Consider the following 20,855-nt stretch of genomic DNA (forward strand, 5'->3'; position numbering starts at 1 on the left):
TCCCCCGATGGATCAAAAAATGAATGTACTGATCACGAGGGATAAGGAAGGCACTATGTACTTGAGAAAATGAAGTTAATAAAGTTTGGGGGCTGACCCCTAGTTATTTCAAAAAAAAAAAAAAAAAAAACAATTTCGTCTCTACAGCAACTTCAAACAACTTCCGCCAAAGCTAACAAATTTAGCAAGCTTCAATTTCACCGGTTTGTTTCTTTTATTCAGAAAAGATGTTACTTTTTCTTTAATTAGTATATTAGGATGATGCATCTTTCTCATGAAATTTATTGGAGTTGCTGAGGGTTTGTTTATGATATGGGGGTGTATTAAAAAATTGCTTTGTGAATATTTCATTGTTGTTGTGGGGTGAATTATTAAGTGATTAAGGAGTTTTAGTCAGTTCAATTTATTGAATTTGTAAGAAATGAATGATTAAAAAAAAACAATTTCAAAGAACTATCATTCCGTTGATAAACAATTTGACTGGAGTTTCGCCTACTCTTCTTTTGAATAAGTCTGAACTTAGGTACAATTTCTTTGTAGTTATTTCAATTATTTATGGCACCTATAACTCTATGAGCTAATTCATCTGTTACATATGTTGGGTATATATGTTACTAGCTTTGAGCCTAAAATGAAATATCATTTTTGTAGTATTGCAATCATTACTTGTTGTATCTTGTAGTAGTTAGTATGTAGTTGTTTATTTTTGTAGAAGATTGTACATGTATGTTGTAGAGGTATAAATTGGTATTATAACCCTTGTTTTTTTTTCCCATTCTTGTAATGGGTTGCGTCAAAACTCTAACTTTTTAAATTGGTCGTTTTGCATATACACTATTACAGCTAGTTTTGATCAAATTTTAGTTAGTTTGCATCTCCTAAAGGTTTGTGTTTTTTTTTCTTTGTTTAAAAAGACTTCTTTGTTTTAAGAAATGAAACACATATCATTATCGTTGTTATTGATATTGATATGCTATTGTTACTGCGAATTAATATTGTATAACGTTGTGACTTTTTATTGCTTTATCAAAAATTTTGAGTAAATTATTGTTGTTAAAATTGTGAGTTTTCACCATTCGTTTTACTGAGTAATGGAAGTTTTCATCCTTTAATTGGATGCATTTCTTGGTGAAGATGTTGGTTTGTCGTGTTGAGAGTGTTGTCCATCAATTCTAACGATTTTTTTTTTATAAACTATGTTTTGTTCAACATGGTGAGGGTGTTGGTTTGTCGAAAATGTTATTCGTGTGGTGGTTGTCTAATGTAGGGGCTGAACTACGAATTTAGAGTAGGGGACATAAACATAATAAAAAAAAAAAAATTAGTTGCATATCAACTCATGAAATTTTTTATTATATTGCTTTCACTACCACTACCACAAGTTTAATTTAATTAGTATGTTCTTGGTGATGTAATATTACACGTTTCTGCGTGTGCTGCAAGTCGTATTAGTTAGTTAGTATGACACTTTATTTGATATGCAAGTGGCATTTGTACTGATTTTTTCTAAATGCATTCAAAACACAACATTGTGTTGTAAAAGATGTCTACGAAAGTGCCAAGCAAGGCGCATGGATGAAGGCACCGACGTTATCTACAGAATACATTGAAGGTGCTCGTTTATTCATTAAATTTACCCAAAATAGTTTGGGGAAAAAAAATTCTATCGGTAATCGCGTTGTCCTTGTGTTGACTACGTAACCAAGAGAAGAGATCAACAACCAAGATATTTTTACCATTTGATTCGTAAGGGTATAACAAGCTCTTACACATCATGGGTTCAACATGGAGAGCGTTCTTCCAGAAAAAATTTCAATGCTAGTGTTGCTAGTGCCTCAACTTGTGTCGGTAATGAAGAGATGCTTCCAAGAATGGTGGAGATGGTGAACGATACATTTGGGCATAGTCAACCTAATGACTTGGACGCATGTCTAGATGAGGTGGATGAGAATCAAGATGAAGATGATGCTCCTGATGGTGATATTTCGCTAGATGATATTCAAATCAATATACATGAGGATGTTCGGTACAAGAAATTGATGGAAGATGCATTACAACCCTTGTATCCTTCGTGTGAAAGTGAACATTCAAAGTTTTCAGCGACAATTGAGCTATTGGGGATGAAGTCTAGACATCGGTGGTCCAATAATAGTTTCACACAGTTACTGGGATTCTTAAAGAGGATTCTGCCGGATAATAGTACATTGGCTGTTAAAACGGATAGTGCTAAAAGTATGATAAAGGCATTGCGTATGAAGTGTGAGGTTATCCATGCATGTCCAAATTATTATATTTTATACTGGGGGAAGGATAATGAAAATAGAGTTAGTTGTCCCACATGTGGTGTGAGCAGATGGAAGCCAGCTGATGAATCCAAGCCAAGGGCTAAACCTTTGCCAATGAAGAAGCTAAGATATTTTCCTTTAACAAAAAGGTTGCAGAAGATGTATAGTGTGTCATGGCTTGCTAAGAATATGACATGGCATGCAAAATCAGTTCCAAACCAAAGTCATATGCGCCACCTAGTAGATTCTTCTTGTTGGAAGTCTGTTAATTATCGGTGGAGCGATTTCGCTGCTGAGCCACGTAATGTTCGATTAGGACTTGCAACAGATGGATTTAATCCATTTGGTAACAACAATAGCATTCATAGTTGTTGGCATGTAATGATCGTCACGTACAATCTTCCTCCATCTTTGATGTTTACAAAGAGTTTGTAATGTTAACACTATTTATTCCAAGAAATCCAGGAGATGAAATTGATGTTTATTTGCAGCCGCTTATTGAAGAACTCAGAAACTTGTGGTCCAAGGGGGCTGAAACTTATGATTCTTGCAGTAAGAAGACTTTCAACATGAGAGCAATTTTATTGTGGACTATTCACAATCTTCCAGCATATGGTCATGTTTCAGGACGTAGAACAGCAGGAAGGTACGCTTGCCCAGTTTGTAATGAAGGGATAGAGTTGAAATGGTTAACAAATAGGAAGAAATTTTCTTACATGGGGTGTAGGAAATTTCTGAAAAACAAAAACCATCCATTCAGAACACAAAAATCCCAATTTAATAGGAAGGAAGAACATGGAGAGCATCCTCGCCGTTTGGTTGGTTCAGTAGTGAAGCATAAAATGAGTGAAAGTCCTTATGTATACGGTAAGGTGAATGGTAAAAAGAGGAAGAGGGGTTCAAACGAGGTTAAGTTGACTGGTTGGTTGAAGGATTCCATCTTCTTTAAACTGGATTACTGGGAGGTCTTTATTACCCTTTCTTTTCAATATTCTATGTAATAGCACTGTAATTTATTGTTGACCATATTCATAAACTTCTTCTTGCTGCCACCATATCCTTTGAACTTCTTCCTGTTTTTAGGCTTTTTCTTGTTGCCGGTACCATCCTTAGACTTCTTGCTGCCACTAAAAAAAGAAAATATCACCTTCCCTTTGAATTTTCTGGTAGTACCTCCATATCCATTTCCTTATTGTTGGCCTCACCCATTGGCAGTTGATCAGACTTGTAGGTCTTTAGGGTAGCAATGCCAAGTCTTTGTCTTTAGGCATCACCCTTCTTGTTTATGTATTATGCTCTTTTGATATTAAAGTAAATGGTTGCAGCAAGACTAGTTGACCAGTCTTTTATCTCAAGCATGTCCTACTACTAGTTACTAGTATTGTAATTATATTTTGCATATACTAATACTCTTCTCACATTTACTACAGCATCTTCCTATTCCACATAATGTAGACGTGATGCACGTTGTAAAAAATGTTGCAAATAATCTCTTCTCTTTAATCATGAACACTAGTAAGTCGAAGGATGGTATGGCAGCACGTAAAGATCTGAAGGCTATGAAGATCAAAAAGAAGTTGTGGCCTGTGAAAATTAATGGGAGGTTATCGTATGCTAAGGTTCCTTATTGTTTTTCCCGTTCTGAGAGGTCCTTGATTTGTAGAACTTTGCACCAATTGAAGGTTCCAATCGGATATAGTGCAAATTGGAAACATAATGTGAACTTGGATGATTTTCAATTGAAGAGTCTAAAGTCACATGATTATCACATCCTGTTACAGCACCTATTGTCGGTGTTGTTGATGCATGCGTTCAAGAAACATAAGCCATTGCATGCAGCTATTCGACAATTTTCTTTGTTCTTTAATGTCTTGTGTTCGAAGTTTATTTGTCGTGCTGAACTTGAAAAAATGGGACATCGTGTTGTGGAGTCACTATGTGTGTTTGAAAAGTATTTCCCGCCATCTTTTTTTGTGTCCATGACACACCTTGTTTTGCATTTGGCGGAAGAGGCTCAAATTGATGGACCAGTTAGATATCGTTGGATGTATCCATTTGAGAGGTTAGTGTTACTTCTGAAAATAATTATGTTATTCATTAGTTTTTTGTGTATATTTACATTGATTAATTACACACCACAGGATGATGAAAATATACAAATCGTACGTAGGGAACCCAAAATTTCCAGAAGGGTGTATTGCTGAACAATACCTTATGGATGAAGCAATGAAATACTGCATGGAATATATCCCATCAAGCAAAAGAGAAATACATAAGCAAGAAGAAAAGGTTGCCTTGGATGATAAAATTGAGTGTGGCTACCCTATTGATAAAAAAGGGAAGGACTACTTGCTTCCAAGTTTGCAATACCAACAAGCACGCAAATGGGTTTTGAGAAAGTCAAGCAAAAATGTTGAGTGGGAAAGGTAAAATTAGATACCACCTGCATTCAGTTTCATTTATTATGTCTCTCTACATTTTTAATAATAAATGTACATTGTTTACAATTACAGGAAGTACGAGACATACCTCCAAAGAGTCTAAATTCAAAATGCTTGTTGATGGGCCATCCTTTATTGCAAAGTCATATAATTCCTACGCAATAAATGGATATGTTTTTTATACATATGATTCAGAAGCAAACTCAACAACTCAAAATAGTGGTGTCTCAATGAAGGCTTTTACTGATTTCAGAGCAAGTGCCAAAGACAAAAATTTAGTGGAAGATGAAGCCACTTATTATGGAATCATTAGGCAGATACTTGAGCTAGATTACCATAAGTTTAAACAAGTAGTGTTCTTTTGTGATTGGGTGCGTATTGAAGATAAAAGAAATGGATGCGTTGTTGATCTAGATACAAATCTGGTATATGTTAATTTGAGAAGGTGCCAAAGAAATACGAATGAGGATGATGAACCATTCATTCTTGCTTCTGAAGCCGCTCAAGTTTTCTATTGCAAGGATCTTAGCAGAGATAATTGGCATGTCGTCTTGCATGCTCCTAAGAGATTGAACCATGATGTGGATGTTTATGAAGATCCCTTAATTTTTGAAGCAATGGCAAACTCAGATGGTTTAGCATCTGATTTAATGGGTGATATTGATGGTGTTGAAGTTTAGTGGATAGTAAAGTGGAATCAGATTAGTGCACACAATTGTAACTTTTTTTTGGCGTGTGTCTGCTGATTTGGATATTGCATTTTTTTTTTTTATTATTTTGTGTCTGCTGATTTGGTGTGACACTTATATATTGCATTTTATTTCTATTTTGCGTAAGTTGAGCTTTTTTAATATATCTAATCTTGAATGGTATGATGTTCTTGTTTGAAATCAGTTTGCGTTTGGTGAATTCATTACTTACATTATGTCTAGAATTTAGTGAACTCATTATTTAGATTTGAATCAGTTATGTCGCAAACTGGATCTGATCAACCTAGTGACTATCAACTTGACTCTGAACCTAGTGACTCTAAAGAAATCGAGGAACAACATGAAAGAGAGGAACAACATATAGGTGACTTTATGATATTGATTTTTTTCATAAATGTCTAGTTGTTATTGCTTTTGCTTTGTTGTGTAATCTAATATATCGAAATCTTTAGGTCCAAAGAAGCAAGTTCGGTTCAATTAATTATAATGGGCTACCAGTTGGTCCTGGTTCTACTCAATTTGTCACCTTTATAGGCAAAATGGCTAGAATGTATTCTGCACCTACTTACTGACCGCCCATCGTGCGGATGATATCAAGAAACACGCTTTTAAGAGAGTAACAAGAAAGTACATTATACTCTTTATTTTATTTTTTATTTTTTTCCCCTCTAAGTACATTTCTAAACACATTCTTCTTTGTGTTGAATGCATCTACTGCCAAGGAATCAGTTTATACTATAATTTCCTTGCTACCATGTCTCAATGCCATGCCCATACCATGTGCCACTACTCGCAGTTCAACTGACAAGCCATTGTTGGCTGCTATAACCTCACCTGTGTCGTTGCGTAGTGCTGCAGCCCATCCCCCCCACTGATCCTTGTAACGTCCCATAAGTGAAGCCAACTAACCTAGACTTAAAGGTATGGATCCTTCAAGAATGTTGTCCTCAAGGACAAGTTAAGTGAGGTGGACTAGCTTTGACAAAGTCTCAGGAATGCTTCCTCCAATTTGTTTCATTCCACTTATGACTAATGCCTCCAGGAACTGAAGTTCACCCAATAAAGGTGACAATGTGCCCTTCATGTAAAGGGCACCGCTCCTATCTCGAGGGTACCAGAATCGCGTTACTATTCTCCCCTGCCTTGGGATTACATTGAATGCCCTCCCAATCTCCTACATAACAATCAACGCCAACCCGCACGAGAGAACACCAAGTCTTTTAGGATTTTGGCTTTGAAGTCGAGAAGAGCAGTTCGTCCACTTCGAAAGCAAGTTTTGGTTTGAGCTAAGGTATTTTTTCAGAGACTACAAAATGAAAAAATGAAGAGAAGTTTGAAAACAAAATTACAAGATCGCATTTTGTGAAGTGCAATCAGATTGTTGGCAAGTATTTTTTTTTGAGTTCTAAGTCTAACTTTAAAGAATATCTAATTTTCAGACAAAGAAGAAAAAAGCTATTTGGCCAGCACAAATGATTTGTTTCTTCACTTAGAAAGCAAGTACCCCATTATATATAGAACGAAATGAGTTGATAAAGAGCGGAAAAAGTTAAGATTGCACTGTTTCTTCTAACCTTGTCTTCTTACATTAGCCAATTTAATTGTATCTCCATTCAATGAATGAGCAGCTACTGCTTACTATATTCTCCATTGTTTCCATCTGAGGGAGAGTAATAAATTTTTGTCCTCTGTTTTTGAACTTCATTTCCCTAATAGAGCGAGTACTTAACTTGTCTAGGGGCCCTTCACTTTCTTGGGACGACTCAGGTCTCCTAAGCATGTTAAGGTTTACTTCCTTGACTAAAATGGTAGACTCTCAAGAGTTGCCTCTGCACTTGGTGCTATTGTAAGCTATTTTAGTCCTCTCTTTTGTTAACAAGTTTTAAGCTATTTTTATCTTTTTTTTGTTTTATATTGAAGGATGTTTATGATCTTTCACCTACTTGCCGAGTTGGTGTTTTGCTAAAAGCCAACATATCTTGGAAAAATTGGAAACACAGACTTCGCAAGGTTTATGATCGATATTCAACCAATTCTGAGCGTATGGAAAACATACCAAAGCGTACAAAAAAAGAAGATTGGGAAAGCTTTATAGAAATTTGCTCGACTGATGAAGAGAAAATTAAGCGAGAAAAGGGCAAATTATCTAGGGAGCACATGAAGTTGTCACACACATCTGGTAGACTTGGATGTGCTAGAATCGAAGAAGAACTGGTATTTTCTATTGTTACTAACAACTTCTGGATTTACCAGAATATTGTTATATGCTTAAGAGTTTTTTTTCTTTTTAGATTGGGAAAACCCAGATGGTACGGTCACAAGAACGCATGTGTTTGTGGCCACACATACAAGTAAGGACGGATCATGTCCTTTTCTTGAATTGAGACCAAGTCTGGTAATTGGAATTCTTATTCTTTTATTGTTCTTTAACTTTAGCTCTTAATTTCATGGTGGAAAAATTTGTGTATATGACTATAAATTTTGTTTCTAGGATGAAATCAAACGGCTTGTGAGCCTTGAACCCTACTTGGGAGAGAAAGATTTGGATAATGATCCTGTGGCAAGGGTATATATATTTAGATAATGGTCATGTTAGAGCAAGCATCTATCTAGTATACTCTGAAACTTTTCAGTTGATGTATGTGTTAAATGTCGTCTTTTGTTGAATGTAATCATTTTGTCTTATGGTTAGGTCATTGGTCGTGATGGCAAGGGTCGCGTTCGAGGACTAAGAACTGGTGTTACAAAGACTGTTGTACATGCCTCCGCTCCTTACATCAAAATTGTTGAAGAAGAAAAGAGAAAACGTGAAAGTACAGATGAAAATGTCAAACTAGTGATGCAACGTCTTGATGAAGAGACGAGGGAACGTAAAATTCTTGCTGAAAAGTTACAGGATTATGCACCCGAGTTCGAAAATACTTCTCCACAGGTAATGAAAGCTGACTTAGTGCAACATTTCTTTATACATGTAGTAATATATATCGTGCTAGTTTATTGCGAATGGTTGCTACCCATCCACCCAACATACCTTGAATTTTGCTGCTACCTCTTGACAAGTATCCATGGACTGTTGCGTTTCTGGTCCTCACTCCATTTCCATCAGCTTAATCCTCGTATTCTCTACACTGTTTTCACCAATTTCAGAATATAAGTTATCTTATTCTGAAATATTCTTTTATTCCGCATTTCCCAGCTCCAGAAGTTCTATGCTGGTGTGCGGGTGGGTAAATTCTTGCCCATCTCTCTCTCTGACGTTCTGTCATTTTCTTCTATAATTGGGCATGTGTTACTTCCATCCTTCTTTTGCTCATTGGAACGAGAGCACCCTTCCGCTTGAATAACTAGAGCCTTGCAGCTGTGTTTCTTGTTTGGTGTTTCCCATCCATCACTCTCCTTAATATTGTTAACTTCCACCAGTTCTTGAGTGTCTACCATTACTTCTTTAAGTTTCATCCTCTCCTGTGATTTTGCCTTGCCTTCTTCTTCCTTCTCAACTTGTGTCTTTTGTAACCACACTTTGTTTGACTCAACTCGACCGAATTGCTTTTTCTTATGACAACTTTGGTCAATATGACCAAATACTTCACATTCTAAGCAGCGCGGTGGTTTCCAGTTAGTTATATTCAAAAGCTACTTTATAAGTCCTTCTTTGATCTAGTATAACTGGTATAGCTTCAGGGTATGTGCACTTGGCATCAATTTCTACACACACTCGTGCGTAGGCTATTCTAGACATGTTCTCAGTTAGTCTATCAGTAAAAATAGGCACTCCTACTGCATTGCCAACTTGGCTAAAACCCTCTTTACTCCACATCTCCATTGGCAACCCTTTCACGACCACCCATATAGGAATGGTCCGAAGTTCTCGTGCTCTGTGTGTCCAGCAGCTTCTACTTCAGCACTGCCTTTATCTTCCTTGAGTACCTGTGGTGTGGCCACTTGAGTTTGCACTCCCTAGTTAGTCAGGTTCGAAACCTTATTGAGTTCTTGCGTTACTCCTGGAAGGTTTACTTCATTCCCGATAGTTATCAGAATCATTCCCTTGGTGGCAGCAGCGCAACCTTGCTTGACCGTTATAACTTCCTCGACTTCTGATGAACCTGATGATTTCTTCTCACCCAATGAACCTGATGTTGCTAGTTTCAGGTTCTGCTCGTCCCCGATTACGATCGTCTGAGTCATTTCTTTTGCAGCAGTAGAACAACCTTGTTGAACAGTTAAAACTTCTTCCACTTTTGAATCTACTGCCTTCAGAGCTTCTTCCAATTCTGAAGAATCTACTACCTTCTGCTCCCCCCTCTTCATAATTTAAGACAAGATCCAAGGCCTCCTCCTTGATCAAGTACTCAATCAAGTTGCATTGTTGAATCAAGTATTGAAAAAATAACAAAACAACACAGTGACAGAGAATTTCCCTCTCAGACTTTACTAGTCTCTTTAATTTTTGCTTGTTTTCCAACTAGGAGTACTACTTTAAACTAATTTTGCATTACTAGTTTCTTTAAATTTTTTTTGGTAAACTACTAGAGTACTACTTTCTTACTGTGATGCATCATGCATGAACAATTGTACTTGCTTACAGGCTCACTTTGTTGGATACTTAGCTACCTAAACCAGTGCAACCTCTCTGTATATTCATAACCTTTACTATGGGATTTTTTTTTATCTCAACTATTTTAGTTACGATGAGCAGAGGCTGCAAAGCCTACTTCTCCCATTGTCTGTTCTGTAGCATTTTGTAGTTTAAATGTTTCCTATCACAGTAGGCTTTAAGGCTAGTTTAATATGTTTCTAATTATAGGTGGTGTTTGTGGAAAATGATCTAACACGCAAAGACTAGTGAAAAGAGATTAAAATGTACCAAAAGTGACTATAAGAGAGCTTAAAGGCTCAAGCAAACTATAAATTTCTGATTATCAACCGAAACTTAGCGGGAGCTCTCATTACTGCTCAATTATATTACCTTAGTGCAATTCGTTCTAGATTGACTCGAGATCAATATATCGTAGAAGCTATGATATTGAAGCCCACTTCATTAAAGTAGTCAAACAATTTTCTGAAAATCCTACTATTTCTTTCAGTTCACATGTCCCTTGAAATAGCACTTAGAGAGATCTTCTTTAGATTCTCATGGTAGTGGATTCAGTAGTAATATACTCGTTTTTTGAAAATGGAGTTGGACAGCATTGAATTTGAGATCTATCCATTTTTTTCGATGTTGCCTTATTCTATAGATATTTGCATAGATACTGCTCCTCCACTTGTGCACATAGGCTAACCCTTTGTGCGTATCCAGCACCTGCGTCTTACCTGTGTAACTGTTAGGTTTCAATAGAACGACAGAACACAGTAGCCCAATACACAGGAGAAATTCTTTTTTCGGTTACGATTTTTTTTTTTTTTAAATAAAGTTTAAGATTACACTCTGACGTTGACTTGAGCAAGAGACTTTTTTAAAGAAGTATCTAGGTAGTTGTGAAAGGTATAAAAAATATGAGCAAGAGGCTTTCTTAAGTTCACGGAAGAAATTGAGGCACCATTAAGAGAAGAAAAGTAGGCTAAAAAAGGCCATCATAAATGTGCACCATCTGAGAGTTGCCTCTTTCTAGAGTAAAATGGTTGAAATTATTCATGTGGCAGATCTGAAATACTCCGTGGCTGAATCGCTTCACGAGTAATGGTGAGCGTGATTGAGCCCCCTATCCTGATGAAATTAAGTTAGCATGCGTAAACACCACTTAAAATACATGGAAACTCCGTGAAAGGTCAAGTCTTGGAAGTTGGTTTCAAACAGAGAGTTGATACCAAGTGAGTTCCTGATATTATTTATGAAGTTCAACCAACTCTGTTTTCATTGTTCCTAATGCTAGAAAGATATTTACTATGCTGACGACAATAGGCATGTAAACTGCTAAAAATTGCTAATGTTTCTACTTTCTAATAATAGTTTAAGTATTAGTTAGCTAAACTTCCATCCTATATTTAACCATTGCAATGTTAGTTGGAATCATAGTACAAAATATCGCGATATTTATCGAGATTTCAGCCATTGATACAATAATATCTACGATATGTAATAGATATTTTCTAAGTGTAAAATTGTAAATATCCTCAATATATCGCGATATATCACAATATTATAGGGATCAGTCGACATTTTCTAAATATCGTGATATCTTATCATCTTTTATCAGCAAAAACAATTTCTAAATATAACTGACGATGATGGGTTCCTTAAATCCGCTCTAGACAAGCTAGAAACCTTAATTGATTCCTCTGACCCTTCTTCCCTTCTCGGCTTCTCTCGTTCCTGATACCGAATTCGTTCTCCAACCTTTAATTCTCGCAATTGATTGATACCGCTTCTCTCAAGATCATCGAACCCACACTCGATTGTTTCTTCAAATAATTCTCTCTTGGTTTGATCCGCAGTGAAATTAAAATTAATGGTTATTCGGTTAAGTTTAGATTCATTGTCTGATGAACTTGTTGATGAAATGATGAAGGCTCCTTTGAGATCTTATGACCTTCTCATTCAAGAACCTGCTATTTACAGATAATCAAAGTTTGGGGGTTGCTTAATTTTGGAATAGGTTTAGAAACAACAGGGGAGGGGGGTGTTTTTTTTCTTGATATATTGTTAATAGATTGAATGAAGCAATTATGCATTTTGGGGAGGCACCAAGGATATCATCAATGAGCAGCTTGGTGATGGAATCATTGGAATGTAAGTTTTTTTTTACATTTTTTTTTTATCAAGGATTGTTTTCATACGACGAAGTGGAATCAAATGTCATTTACAAGGACTACGAAACCTTGAGCCGGCTTTGCTTAAGGTTCGTTTGCCCTATGTTTTAATTAGAACTGAATGTTTGAATCAGATTATTAAATAACCAGAAAATTAGTCTAGAAGAGTTAGTTATAAATATTTAATAGTCTCAAGACTCCTCTTAAATTTGTTTAGAATTTAATACCTCAATTTGACCAGAATATAGAACTAACCACCTGTTATCCAACTTCACCAGGAATAGACGAAAATATCTTCACCTGGAAACAAACATAACCGACTATCTACCCAGTACCATAGTGGGATACAAAACAAAAAATTGAATTTCACACAAAAATTTCACTTATAACTACCTGCCTTCACATTTAAAAATGCATATAATGAAAATAGGGCATTTAGGGTGCATCGTAAATGCATATGATTTTTGGGTGCATCAAATGATTGAGAATGAGAGCCTTGACAAGATTTCTTTGTTTTGCAATACACCCAAAGATTTGTGCCTATATGAGTTGCCCAGATGCTATATCTGTTACCGAAAGTACACCCTCACAAGACACTAGCTTTTCAAATGAAAAAACTAAAAATATTACGCCTCCAATATTTTGTGGATGCATTTGACACTAGTCGTTAAGTCTAAACTCCAAACCACTAGACACTAAACCCAAAATCTTTATAAACTAGACCTTAAGCCTAAACCCTAAATCTTAAGACACTAAACCCTAACCCCTATAAACTAGACCCTAAGTCTAAACCCTAAATCTTAAGACACTAAACCCTAACCCATATAAACTAGACCCTAAGCCTAAAGCCTAAAGCCTAAACCTTAAGACACTAAACCCTAATCCCTATATCTTAAATTTATAAACATTAAACCCTAAACCAACCCGTCTCATTTAATAGTAGTTAATCAAACCAACAAAATAAATAATCAAATGCATTTTGTATCTGCATTTTAAAATGCGTGGTGTGTATGCATTTTAAAATGTATAAGTTTATAACGTGGTGCATCTGCATTTTAAAATATATAAGTTTATAACGTGGTGCATCTGTATTTTAAAATATATAAGTTTATAACATGATGCATCTGCATTTTAAAATATATAAGTTTATAACGTCCACATTCGGATGAAAACACGTAGTGTCAAATTTAACTTTTGGAGCAATACACGGTACTTTTTACTAAATTCTATTCAAACCCAAAATCTACTCTTTTTGTTCTAGTAGTTATCTTATCTAACAGTAGTTATCTTATTCAATCTTATTCTGGTAGTTATCTTATCTACAAGTAGTTATCTTAGAAGGGTGAAAAAGAGAATAATTTATATTAAAAAATAATAGGTGGCACCTGGTCTCGAGTCAAAAAATTAGATTCTAAAGATTTTCTATAAAAAAACACTTATGGCGGATAAAAACAATGTTGGGGTATTAAAACCCAAAAAATTTATGGATAGGGCTTTTGAGTTGTTTTTTTTTTTAAATGAGACTCTCTAGCCCAATTTCTTGATTAAATAACTTATAAAATCATAAGTTCTAAACGTATACGTTATAAATCTTTGGGACATGACTTGGGTTGTTTGTATTTGGGGTTTTAAGAATCAAGACGAAAGAAAAGTGGGATATTTATGGATATTTAGCAATATTTGGCAATATATTCACGATATCTGCAGATGGCCCAATGTAAAATATCCCCACATAAGAGGATATATCCACGATACATATCTATAATTTAGAAGTCGATATATAGCCATATCCTGATATTTTGTACTATGGTTGGAATAGCACTGCTGCAACTTCTGAAGTAGTTTGGGGCCACCAGCAGTAATATCACATGTGTATTTACCTGTAAAAATTTCATTACTCAAAAATATGCCAAACACCTAAAGACCATGCTTTCTTTCTATTAGATTGCTACCTAAAAAAATTATTTAAAATAAAATAAATTAGATACCTGTGCCAAGTGTTAAAACCAGAAGTTCTTGTGCAAGACTGTTTGATATCTCAAAACACAATTTATCCACCAAGTCTACCTGAGCAATGTACAGGAGATGACAATTTAACATGTTGCATGAAACGGCAGATAATATCTTCTTAATACTTGTTTTCAATAATTATAATAATTAATATTTGTCAGATGGGTTTGTACTTCTATAATAGGTTATGAGGCAGTTTGCCGGGAAACAGTACTCGATAAACAAAGACCGGTCAGAGCATCCGTTCAGTAGAGAGAGAATGGTTGTTGCTCTAACTAACTGAGCTAATAGGCCAATTTAAATTGATTATTTAAATTTAAATATTGTTGTGTTTTCATTGAGAGTTGAACCTGTATATCTTGTATTCATTTATAATTGTGATGTTGTACTATAGGTAAAAAGACAATCACATGTTTTTTATGAAGTGTCACATGTTCAACAATCCACACGATGCCTTTTAAAGAACTTCAGGAAAAGAACCATTGCACTTGGAACCGTGTCTAATGACGTACCATTTGCGGACTCATATAACATAACAATTGACGATATCTTTGATTACACAACTAAGTTATATGTTGGGGAAGGAACATTTGGCGACATTTCAATTGGAGATACAATCACATGGCCCATGCCTTTTGTGGAGCCAATTTGATGTGAGTTGGTGAACTTTTTTTTGTGCATTTTAGTAGTTTCGCCTTTTTTGTGCAACCTAGTTGGTTTTGCATACATATGAAGATGTATGGTTGTATATAGAGTATATTAAAACTCATGTAATGTACTTTGCTACAATATTTTGGTGTTTTGATGAAAGAATCTATTGTATTTTGGTAGAATGTTGATTTAAGTTAGATAGTTTAATTTTTGCAGGAAAAATAGATATGAAATTTAGATTATAAGAATTTCTTTAAAAAAAAACATTAATGGTCAGAAAAACGACGGATATAGACCGTCAAGAAAATTTATGTATATAGAAAATTGACGTAGCAAACTGTCAATAATTTTCAAATTTGCATCCCAAATTCTATTAAAATCAGACAAATTTGACTAGTGAAATAGCAAACTTTGATGGTTATGGACATTCAACAATTCTATTTATTATTGACGTTGACCACCCGTCAAATAAATTTAAAATTATTGACGGTAACTAACCATCAAGAAAAAAAAACGACTATGAATTTTTTGACGGGCCTTGAGACGGGCGATGTCAGTCAAAAGCAGTGTTTTTTTACAGGGTCTACCCGTCAAAAAAGTCTTATTTTCACCTAGTGTATTGATGTCATGTGAAAAGCCACCTTAGAGAGGAACTAAGGTATTCACCTTCTTGGGTGGGTTGATTCTTTGAGCGACGGACCGGTAGGGTCCGAATTCCTTGAATGTGGTGGGAATGACCTAAGGTATTCACCGAATGCCATAAATAAATGACTGTTAGTGTTATGATGGGTATTCCTCGAATGTAAAAGCCAAATAACCCAAGATATTCATTGAATGTGCATAAATGACCTCGATATTTGTTATGCCCAAAAGAGGCTTTGTGTCCGTGTATGGAAAGCCCGTAGAGATGGTCGCTGACTCACAAGTTCTGAAGTTTACAAGATGAAAATATGTTTTCTAGAGGTGATATCCCCGCTTGGGACATATATCTTGTAAGTGGTTTCCGGGATGATGAGTGAGGTACACGGATATGCGTGATTTGGCAAATGTGTGAAGTGCAAAAATCGTGGAGTAGGAACTAAAGGTTGAATGCGTGTCTTTTAAGAAATGAGTTAACGAGATAATTAATAAGCAAAATAAAATATTGATTTTACGTGTGACCGAAGTTATTGCATACACTACTACAGAATGACACATATACCATGGTCAATAAGAACGTTTATACCACGGTTCTTCCAAAAACCGTGGGAAATACTTATATACCACGGCGAAATTTCTTTGGTCATTGGTTTACTAGTATATGCCACGCTATATGAAAACCGTGGGATACGTTGGGCCATATACCATGGTTACTTTTTTTTTCAAAGATGAGAGTACTCCACATCCCCACTACCTTAAACATAAACAATTGGTATATAAATTTTTCACTTTCTACCGTGGTTTATGACTTTATGTCAAATAGTCAAATACACGAAAAAAAAAAAACACAAGATCTTAAACTCATTCAAATTGATTCTCGCTATTCTCTCGGTCTCTCCCACAACTTCTACAGCTTCTACGACTCTTAGGATTCCCGAAGCGGTTGAAAAACCCACCGCCACTCTGACGTCCGTGGTCTTCCTCTCTCTCGCTCAAATTGTGTTACCTAAAATTGCAAAGGAGAGAGAGAGAGAGAGAGAGAGAGAAGGATTGGGAGTGTGGAAGCCGCACAAACGAAACCACGCGTTCGGATCATTTTGCAACCGTTCACTAGTACAAAAAGGACTTTTGTGATTGTTTTTTAAATGTTATTTGTGATCATTATGTTTGAAACGGTCACAAATAGCAGAAAAGGGTTTTTATGACTGTTTTAAAATGTTTTTGATGACGTGCGTTTTCGAAATAGTCACAAATGTTATTTTTCTAAAGAACGTGCATAGTGACCCAGGCCACAATTTGTCACTGTTTGTATAGACCAGAAATTACTAGTGGTGGTATTTCTCATTTTCTCATCATTGTTACAAGGGTAGTGAAGTTATTTTGCCAAAAAAAAAATAGAAAGTAGGCCGTGAAAATCAGTTTCTTTATCTAAAGTCTAAACGGACCACTCTCTCCACAGCTTCTCATCTTCTTCATTCAAAACTCAAAAGACAAAGCTTTCTCTTCTCTATCTTCACTTCCACTTCGTTAAAAAAGCTCTCCCTCTTTCCCCGCTATTACGGGTTTGAATTATCGATTCTATCAAAGTCGATTGTGATTTGAGCTTTGAATATCGGGTGGGGCTTCAAATTTCGTGTGGTAATTGAACTCATGCTCTTCATCGAGGGCTAGATGTTGAAGAATTATCAACCCGATGTCCCGATACGCCTTCTGGTTTAATTTCATCTCCTTCATTTGTTCGTTCTGGATCTCCCATCCATCTTCACATATCTTCTTATCGATCCTCTCCTCTTTGCTTTCTCATTTTTGTAACTTCTTCTTTCAAAACACTCAAACTCGAATTGAAGACGACTATTCCGGAAGAAAGACACGAAAAATACTGCGAGGAAAACATATTCGGAAGGTAATTTCCTATTTCTTGTTGATTTGTTTGCACAAAGTTTACTCCTTTTAGCAACAGCACGATTACAAATTGTTATACTATTTGGGCCATTCAAACAATAGTTCCCGAGTTGAGTATAATCAAATGTAATATACAATTATAATTGGGTGTGTATGTGTTTTAAGTGGAAGGGGTATTTTGATACATTGTTCTCGATTTTTATCTATACTCCTTTGTAGCTAATGGGTTTATGTGTATTAAATATTTGATCAAATGCTCACATGTGGTTTTGGTATTCGTTTTTCAGTTCAAGTAGACCCACCATTCTATATATGTTGCTATTCAGATTTAATGATCACTATTGTCAATAGATGTAATGGCTATAGTGTGTACCCTATAAGGAATCAAAATTAAGTCAGATTTACACAAGTCTTCACTTAATTAATATCCATTAATCTGTTAGTGTGAACTGTGAAACCCCCAATCCAAATTTGTCATCCTTCAAGTCTTCACTCTTCCAAAATATTATTCACTTCAATATTTGTCACCACGGTTTGGCATCAGTCAGCCTTTTTCCTGCTTTGAGTGTATTGATTCTCTTATTTTTATTTTTTTCATTGATTTCGTAATGTAGCATTCTTTGCATGTTGGAGGCCAAACATTATGTCAAGCTGAAACTCCATCAGCTCAGAAACTTGAGTCTGCTACCCAAAACTCCATCGGCCATTTCGAGGTCTTGTTACTTACTGTAATTTGGCTTCAAGCATTCTCTAATGTCCGGACCTTATTACTTTGCATACATCTCGGATATCACGAGGCACACCTTATGTGTAAGAGTGTTTTAAAATTTGAGGTATGTTTTTCTTTCTCAAGGTTAATTTGAAATGTTTTTTTTTTTTTTACTTATTTATTTGTTGCATTTGCTTCTAAAGCTCAACCGCATTACTTGTTAGAGAACCTCGTGTTGAGAAAGAAGATAAAGAAGTCGTAAAATGTGGAACCCAAAATGATCTCGGGGATCGGATAGAGAAGGTTAGTCATTATTAACACCGATCTCATCTTTTCACTCCAAACAATTGTGGTCATGATACTTGTTCAATATGTCCACTTATTAACACTTGTCTCAGATTATTAACCTTTACTTGTTGAGGGTCAACATTTAGCATGTTAGTTTTAAAAGAGAGATAACCTAACACTACATTATGACATGCAATGTTTGATTAGAGTCTTCCAATTAATCCCCTCCCCCTCCTCTTCCTAACTCTCTCTCTCTTTTGTGGGTGTTGCATACATGGTGTCTATGGGTGTGCACATGGGGTGTTGCATCTCGCGACTTCCAGTCACCGCCCTGCAACTACCGCTTTATCATCACCTTGGCTTATGGCTCATTAACCATGACCACTTGCCGCTTTGTTGAAGCCTCACGCCCTACTAAGTATGGTAGCAATCCCCCTCCCGAGTCCACCCGTGCTATGGCTCACACCCGAATAATAAGGTTTTTTTCCCCGATCTTAATTTGAGTTTTGATTTCTCATATATGATAACCTAACCTTTTATTCAGTAGTGAACAGAGGTTTCATCATGGTGGTTCCCTCCGCCCATTACGGGAAGATTCCTTTCATCTTTTCCGAAAATGGGAGGCTCATTACTTTAAAAACGGGGCTAAACCGACAAACCTACCTCTCCTTCTCTCGACCTTGGATGATTCGGATGATGAGGAATCGAATCTGGCGAGATAGTTGCCTCCCTCTGCACTTGCCCGTCATCACTTGTCTGACTAGTATCTTCCTGGTCTTGTACAGCAGCACCTACCACTACACCAGAATGGTCAATTTGTAACAGACCAAAACTTTCATTTCTAACGGATATACTCGTTACCAATGTTGTGACGGATATAAGCGTTAGTGATCAAGTTATCCGTTACTTTATTTCATTTTATTCTTTAAATTATTTTATAAACATTTTCTAATATTATCTAACGTTAATATCCGTTAGAAAGCATTTAAAATACAACGAATTCTGTAGTGCAATGGTCGCACAGCTGGTTTGCTAGCTGAATGTCCCCAGTTCGATACTAGTAGGCAGCAACACCGGTTTTTGTTTTTTTTATCAATAAAAAATGAAAAACGTAAGATAAATTTATAATCTTAACTCGACATTCTCGTATGTCCTCTCTTCAGTCTTCACTCCTCTTTCAAACCTGCGTTTCTCATCCAATCAAAACCTTTATAATCTTTACCAATTTTTTCGTCACCATCCAAAATCGCAGTGATTCACTTCAACAAAGCAACCTAAAAACTCAACTTCCCTTCTATTGAAGCCTACCAATTAACCCTAGATTTGGGTGAATAACTATCCTTCGCTAATGGGGATAAATTATGAACGGAAGAAGAACCATTTCAAGACCCCCTATGTTTTCTCAATCCTCAAACACTCGTCCCCATCAATTTTTATTTTGTTGTGGTGGCGATTCGAGGTAGAAGAAGACATGTTGTCGTGACTTCGTGAATGCACTCTCAATGGTAACTTTATTATCTCCCCGTTTTTTTCACTTTTTATTGATTCATCATATCTCATTTGTTTGCTTTTGTGTTTTACAGGTTGGTTTTTCTTCTTTGCCATACAAGAGAACTCCATTAAGTTGGCTCGATAATCTCTTCACAAGACACCGGTATCAATTAGCTACTTTTTTTTATCCTGTTTTCAATAGTTATTGTTGGATTTGAAATATAAATGTTAAGAAAAATAGTTGCTTTGGGGTTTTCAGTTCTAAGTGAAGTCTATCTAGTTACTAAATAATTAGCTCCTAGGTTTAGCTTATACATACATGAGCAAAAGAAAGTAGTTCAGTAGTTCTTTCTTAATTCAGAAATCGGTTGATTTGTGCTTCATGGCTCGTTGGGATTCTTTGGTCATAGTTACTTATGTATATTTCAGAAGTGCTAGTTAGAAAATTTGAGCATTTCAGATTTGTCACTCATTAATAATTTTGCATATATGACTATATAGAATATGTTTAAGAGATTTAATATCACCATGTATATCTTGCCTTGTCATTCATATGTTTCGTGTTACACAATTTCTTTATCATAGTCTTGTATCTTGTTCTAATTGTCATCATATCTTAAAACTTGCTATGATAAGTTTTTTCTTGGAATAATGTGATTTTATACCGACTATTGTAGCCTTATTCAATTTCTTCTCATACTCACATTGGATGGTTGATCGGTTTTTAGTGCTTTGAATTTTGGTATGCAGGAGAAGTTGAGTGTTTGGGGCAAGTTGTACCATCCAATCTGATGATGTTGGTTGGGGACTACGAGAATATCCTCAACTGCTACCGTATGCTTCATGATTCAAGGAAGCTATGAGGATCATTTGACTACAAGATGCTTCTCAAGGCATCACTATCTTCCGCTTTTGTTTAAGTCAACCGTTAGTTTATCTTTTTATTTTTCTTGATAGTACACTATGCCGATTAGGAATT

The 20,855-nt window shown here is 35.8% G+C and overlaps 2 protein-coding genes across 2 annotated transcripts; both read left to right on the forward strand.

Annotated features, from left to right (window-relative positions):
- Positions 1 to 1,871: 1,871 nt before the first annotated feature.
- Positions 1,872 to 5,406, forward strand: LOC147522464 (uncharacterized). The gene is made up of 5 exons (XM_086567822.1): positions 1,872 to 2,631; positions 2,751 to 3,250; positions 3,716 to 4,347; positions 4,427 to 4,644; positions 4,799 to 5,406. The coding sequence occupies exons 1-5, from the start codon at positions 1,872 to 1,874 to the stop codon at positions 5,404 to 5,406; spliced, it is 2,718 nt and encodes a 905-aa protein (XP_086423948.1).
- Positions 5,407 to 7,241: 1,835 nt separating this feature from the next.
- On the forward strand, positions 7,242 to 15,029 carry LOC147522465 (uncharacterized). The gene is made up of 7 exons (XM_086567827.1): positions 7,242 to 7,274; positions 7,357 to 7,615; positions 7,728 to 7,831; positions 7,928 to 8,002; positions 8,129 to 8,368; positions 14,381 to 14,458; positions 14,591 to 15,029. Exons 1-7 carry the CDS (start codon positions 7,242 to 7,244, stop codon positions 14,846 to 14,848), a joined length of 1,047 nt encoding a protein of 348 aa, XP_086423953.1. The 3' UTR covers positions 14,849 to 15,029.
- Positions 15,030 to 20,855: the final 5,826 nt, after the last annotated feature.

Source organism: Coptis chinensis, chromosome 1, assembly GCF_015680905.1.
Source record: "Coptis chinensis isolate HL-2020 chromosome 1, ASM1568090v1, whole genome shotgun sequence".
NCBI lineage: Eukaryota > Viridiplantae > Streptophyta > Magnoliopsida > Ranunculales > Ranunculaceae > Coptis > Coptis chinensis.

Coding starts and splice junctions, on each gene's coding strand:
- LOC147522464 (XM_086567822.1), top strand. CDS start 1,872: ATGGTGGAGATGGTGAACGATACATTTGGGCATAGTCAACCTAATGAC. Junction 4,348..4,426: donor TGGATGTATCCATTTGAGAG/GTTAGTGTTACT, acceptor TACACACCACAG/GATGATGAAAATATACAAAT. Junction 4,645..4,798: donor GAAGGACTACTTGCTTCCAA/GTTTGCAATACC, acceptor TTACAATTACAG/GAAGTACGAGACATACCTCC.
- LOC147522465 (XM_086567827.1), top strand. CDS start 7,242: ATGGTAGACTCTCAAGAGTTGCCTCTGCACTTG. Junction 7,275..7,356: donor AAGAGTTGCCTCTGCACTTG/GTGCTATTGTAA, acceptor TTTATATTGAAG/GATGTTTATGATCTTTCACC. Junction 14,459..14,590: donor CGTTCAGTAGAGAGAGAATG/GTTGTTGCTCTA, acceptor GTTGTACTATAG/GTAAAAAGACAATCACATGT.